The sequence below is a fragment of the Limulus polyphemus genome, unplaced genomic scaffold (assembly GCF_000517525.1).
Source record: "Limulus polyphemus unplaced genomic scaffold, Limulus_polyphemus-2.1.2 Scaffold6814, whole genome shotgun sequence".
Lineage (NCBI taxonomy): Eukaryota > Metazoa > Arthropoda > Merostomata > Xiphosura > Limulidae > Limulus > Limulus polyphemus.
This window is the reverse complement of record NW_013672424.1, coordinates 17,955-24,008: the sequence shown is the minus strand read 5'-3', so window position 1 is coordinate 24,008 and position 6,054 is coordinate 17,955. Positions and strand designations below refer to the sequence as shown.

The window sequence follows — 6,054 nt, the reverse complement described above, 5'->3', positions numbered from 1 at the left end:
TATAATATAACCACAGTGTGAACTCTTGCCAGTTTAGTTTTATACCACATATTGTATTTAATATAATATAACCACAGTGTGAACTCTTGCCAGTTTAGTTTTATACCACATATTGTATTTAATATAATATAACCACAGTGTGATCTCTTGCCAGTTTAGTTTTATACCACATATTGTATTTAATATAATATAACCTCAGTGTGAACTCTTGCCAGTTTAGTTTTATACCACATATTGTATTTAATATAATATAACCTCAGTGTGATCTCTTGCCAGTTTAGTTTTATACCATATATTGTATTTAATATAATATAACCTCAGTGTGGACTCTTGCAAGGTTAATTTTATACCATATGTTGTATTTAATATAATATAACCTCAGTGTGAACTTTTGCCATATGGTTATAATATAACCACAGTGTGATCTCTTGCCAGTTTAGTTTTATACCACATATTGTATTTAATATAATATAACCTCAGTGTGAACTCTTGCCAGTTTAGTTTATACCATAAGATAATGATTCAAGAAAAACGCGTTACTGTGTTACAATCTGTGGGCCGTGAAGGTGGCCATGAATTGATTGCCTGTTTCTTACACAGAAACCCATCAGATTTGCTGTTCGTTCTCTGGGCTGGATGGAGATAGCTGAAGAGGATTTGACACCAGAAAGAAGCAGTAAAGCAGTGAATAAGTGCATTGTTAACCTTAGTGTTGGAAGAAATGCCATCTTAGACGTTGTGGGTCGCTGGGGTGAGGTAATTAGCTGTTTAATGAACATTTGTTTGTCTATTTTATGCAACTGTGTAAGTACCATGTTGGTTTAATACACCTGGACACCCTGTTTTGTGGAAGTAACATGTCCATTAAACCCTTTAAACATGGGTACCCCTTTAAACACCTTTAAAATCAATTTATGTGAATTAAATTATCATTATAATATATATTATGATTTAAAACTTTGTGTTATCTATGTTTTAAGTCCTTTATTTAAAAAAAAAACATTTAAAAAACTACTTAAAACTTCAGATGTATTGTCATATGACCAACATTTATGAAAATTCTTTACTTTGGCTCTCCTTATGTTCAGTAATACCATGGCAGTTCTGTAGATTATGTCTAGACTATAAGATGCTTTCATAATCTTTTGACTCATTTTTTTCAAAGTTCTCTGAATGATTACAGTTGAAACAAGTAATAAAGACAAGTGCCACTTCCACCTTCAACATATTTGTTTCAGCTTTATAGCCTACATGTAGTTGTTATATACACACATATATAGTCATTAGAAAGATCTCATTTTACACTATAATCTAAAAACAGTTATTTTGAGATTGGCGCACATTTGTCGTTACGTAGTAAATGTAACTGGCTGTTTGATCAACTACAGCACTTACGGTTGTTTCTTAACTGAATATGTTATAGTTAGGGATACAGTTTAAATTGGATTTAGGTCTTACTGTTATACTTTATTTAATTATGTATTATTCATGTTTTAAAATGTATAATTGAAAGGTTTTAAACCTTTTTTATATATTCATCATACCTTACATCAGTTCTCAAGACTTACGATATTACCGGGTGCTGCCAGAGACAGTGTAGTATGGGCACCAGTGACTTGGGTATAGATGAATAATAACTGATAAAAGACAAGAAGGGAATAAAAAAAACATTAAATATTAACTATATGTGAAAAGGAAAAAAACCTGAAATTATCAATTTAGCAAAAGGAAAAATCTTTAAAAGATATTCTTCAAAATATTAAAAGTTATGAATTTTGTTTTCTTTTTTCTAATTGGAATTATTTCATTGCATGGTACGTTGATGATAATAGCAACAGTTAGTGAAATGGTAGAGAAAATGAAAAAAATTGATATAAACATTTACCTTGAAAAAACTTTCGATATTCATTTAGGAGGTTCTAGAGGTTATGCAAATGTAAGTAACATGTCCATTCAATACACCTGGACACAGTGAACCCTGTTTGTGTAAGTAACATGTCCATTTAATACATCTGGACACAGTGAACCCTGTTTGTGTAAGTAGCATGTCCATTTAATACACCTGGCAGGGTTCACTGTGTGTTACTTACACAAAATGTCCATTTAATACATCTGGACACAGTGAACCCTGTTTTATGTAAGTAACATGTCCATTTAATACATCTGGACACAATGAACCCTGTTTGTGTAAGTAAGATGTCCATTTAATAGATCTGGACACAGTGAACCCATTTTTAGGGATTCATTCATCTTATATTTTATTTAACAGTTCTGAATATTTCCTGCATCATGATGGTTTTTATCACTAATTGCACGGAAGGTAGAGTTCTGTCTCAGGATGGATTTTTATGAATTGAAAAAAATCAAATTGGTAAAATAAAAAATCTGACTTCTTAATTTCAATACCCAAAGCTATTAGATGAACAGCTACTACAAGTGTATTCTTTCTTTGAAATATTCAGATGAACATTTACTGATATGCAGTTTCATAAAAACTTGGACATATATTGTAGACCAGCAGGTATATTAATTAATAATATAGTTGATTGACTGTTTTCTCAGGTGGAGTTTACATCACATCATGACAGACATGTTGTTGAACATGTGAGATCTTCTTAAGTGTTGTATGCACAATTTACGTGCCAATTTAGTGATGATCCGTTCATAGTAATTCCTGTACACAGTCATAAAAGTAATCAAACTCGATCTATGCACAATTTACGTGCCAATTTAGTGATGATCCGTTCATAGTAATTCCTGTACACAGTCATAAAAGTAATCAAACTCGATCTATGCACAATTTACGTGCCAATTTAGTGATGATCCGTTCATAGTAATTCCCGTACACAGTCATAAAAGTAATCAAACTCGATCTATGCACAATTTAAGTGCCAATTTAGTGATGATCCGTTCATAGTAATTCCTGTACACAGTCATAAAAGTAATCAAACTCGATCTATGCACAATTTACGTGCCAATTTAGTGATGATCCGTTCATAGTAATTCCCGTACACAGTCATAAAAGTAATCAAACTCTATCTATATCTATATTCACCTTGTTTTGTCTGTAATAGGCCTAAACTTGTGAGTGACTTAGTTGTAAGTCATAATACTAAACAGTCTAAAGTTCACATTAAAAACGGCTGCATGTTTATTAAGCATGGAAGGTTTGAATGCCAATAATATCAATAGAATTGCTTTGGAAAACTTTTGCAAAAGGAATTTCATGCCTACTTGATGTGTCCACAGTTAGCTGATTTTTACCCATAAAATATCAACTTTCTTCATAGCTAAATATGAAAGTGACTTGATATGACTTCTAGAATGACAATATATAACTACAACAAGAATTTGGTGATAATTTTGTTTCTATTTGGATTTAGAATAAAGAATGCTATAAGCCTGAGATCGTGTCTCAATTCTGTTTATTTCTCTTCATGATCCAAAGTATTGCTTCATGAATAACTTATATGATCTTTGAACAACACAGCTCTCTGAGCAAAAGACTTTAGATAATGGGTTTGATTGCATTTCAGATTGTAAAAGCTGTTCAGCTTCAAGGGGACAAACCCCCACTGGGATGTTGCCTATATCTCCTCCCCGAGTGTTTTAAGTCAATTCAACTTCTCTCTGCTGCCATTTGTGAGGGAACCTACTAGAAAGAATGCTGTTTATTGTTAACTTGTAGTATAGAAATGGTTGAGAGGGTGGAGATTGGGAATTATATGGGTGCAACTGCTTGATTAGTTCTGATGTTTTACTACATATGGAGATCACGAGCAATGAGAGTTTGGTTACAAATTGCAAAATGTAAATTCTGAAGCAATGGAGGAAGAATGATCCATTGGGTAGCTGAATTACTTAAAGATATTGTTGAAAAATGTAGGCATAAATATTTAAGATAAACATGTTCTTTATAGATAAAAAAGGGGGGAGTGACTACAAGTAAAGACCAGGCTGGCTTACAGTGGAATAAAAATAAAGATCATTACAAACTTAAGAAGGTTGACTTGACTGGTATGATGGGAGACTTGGAGAGTTGGTCAAACAGGACATTAGGAAATCAAAAGGGATGCATGAACAAAGGTTGGCTGAAAATGTAGAAATTTACAGTAATAATTACTTTAAATACCTGAATAGTAAGCAAAATGTTAGGATGGCAGCAGGGTCTTCAACAGTTGATAAATGAAGGCTCATTTCTGGTGGTTGTAAGTGCTATGTTAAAAAATTCTAATTTTTCTTTAATTTTTACTAATAAACATTTAAGCAGTATTCCTCATCCTGAACAGCTGCTAGATGGAAACAAGGTTGATCACATTAATTCACATCTTGTTAAGAAAAAATTGAGAAGATTAAAGAATGATAAGGCTCCTGGACCAGATAATATTTATGTAAGGGTTTTGAAAGAGAATAATGATTAGATATGTGATCCACTTGCTACTATTTCTTGTAAGTTCTTAAATAGTAGGCAGTACTAAAAGATTGGATGTTGGCTAATGTTACTTCACTTTTCAAGGGAGGTAATAAAATCTGTACCAGTAATTATAGAGCTCTTAGTCTTACATCAGTTGTGGGTAAAACGTTTTCAAAAGTCTGATAAAAGATACTTTGCAAAGTCATTTAATAAAATTTAGAATTTTGTTGGATAGTCAACATGGTTTCACTAGGAAAAAATCTTGCCTTACTGATATTTTGACATTCTTTGAAGAAGTTACTGCTTATGTAGACAAGGGCGTGAGGTTGGTGTCTTTGGATTTTCAGAAAGCATTTGACAAGGTGCCACATAAAATTCTTGTTAAAAATGTTATCTCTATAGGTGTGGGGAATAGGTTGGCTCATTGAATAGAAAACTGGTTAGATGGAAGAAAGCAGAGGATTGTTATAAATAGAGTTCAGTCAAACTGGGTTAATATTACGAGTGGGGGTACCCCAAGGCTTATTGATAGGACCTTTGCTCTTTTTAATTTACATCAATAATATAGATGGAGGAATGGTCAATAGATTATTTAGATTTGTTAATGACATCAAAGATTTGGGTGTTGCTGGCTGTAAGGAAGATGATGATGCTTTACAAAAGGATTATTTGGTGAGTTGGGTGAATAAATGATGGATGACTTTTAATTATAATAAATGTAAGGTATTGGATGTAGGATACCACAGTTTGAATTATGAGTATTTAATTGTGATGTGAATAACCTTAATAGTGTTGTGAAATAAATAAATTTTGGTATTCTGATTGATCAATCCCTTGAGACATCCAAACAGTGTGCTGTTGTTAGTGGTGGGTAAATAGGATTTTAGGTTCTATCTACAGAAATATTATTAAATACAAGTCTAGGGAGATTATAATGTCATTGTATAGGTCACATTTGGAGTACTGTGTTTTTAAAGTTTAGTTTACTGGATGGGATAGCCTAGATGGACCAACAAGTCCCTTTTTTTTGTACTTAAAGTTTATGATATATAAAGATGTATTTCTGTGTAAGAGTGTAACAGTAGCATAATAAATAATTATCAAACAAATCTTATTTATGGAGCTAAATTACGACATAATTATTTTTGTAGGGAAAAGATTTGTACATGGACCTGGATGACTACTGCCTTCGACTGATACATCCTCAAGACATGAATGTCCTAAATACACAACCTATCCACACCATTAGGGTGTGGGGAGTAGGCCGTGACAATGGCAGGTAAAGATCTGTAGTAGTTGATTTGTTCAAGTGAAATGTTTAGTTGACAAAGTTTAAAAAAACTTAATTTTTTTAAATCTGTTTGGCATAGAAAGTGTTGCTATAACTTATGTTTTTAATTTAAAATTAGTTTGAACATTTATTCCCTTTTTTACTTAAATCACAAGATTTTGCAGTTCTGTTAAAACTTTTGTTGCATATTTTATTTTGCAGTGAAAATGTGGTATGAAAGTGATGTGATGTATAATGAAACTTGTGTAGTAATGTGTATTTTGTATGCACATGTGATAGTCGTTAACCATTTTTTTCTCACCATTTCAACATCAGTTACTTTATTTTGAATCCACGGTATATCAAAAAA

The 6,054-nt window shown here is 32.2% G+C and overlaps 1 protein-coding gene across 1 annotated transcript in view; it reads left to right on the top strand.

Annotated features, from left to right (window-relative positions):
- LOC106474095 (amyloid beta A4 precursor protein-binding family B member 2-like) overlaps positions 1-6,054 on the top strand; it is a gene marked incomplete at its 3' end in the record, with an annotated part of 40,857 nt that overhangs the window by 20,402 nt on the left and 14,401 nt on the right. The window contains exons 6-7 of the mRNA XM_022402480.1: positions 601-756; positions 5,566-5,693. Coding sequence (XP_022258188.1) covers positions 601-756; positions 5,566-5,693 — 284 coding nt within the window. The remainder of the gene's footprint in view (positions 1-600; positions 757-5,565; positions 5,694-6,054) is intronic.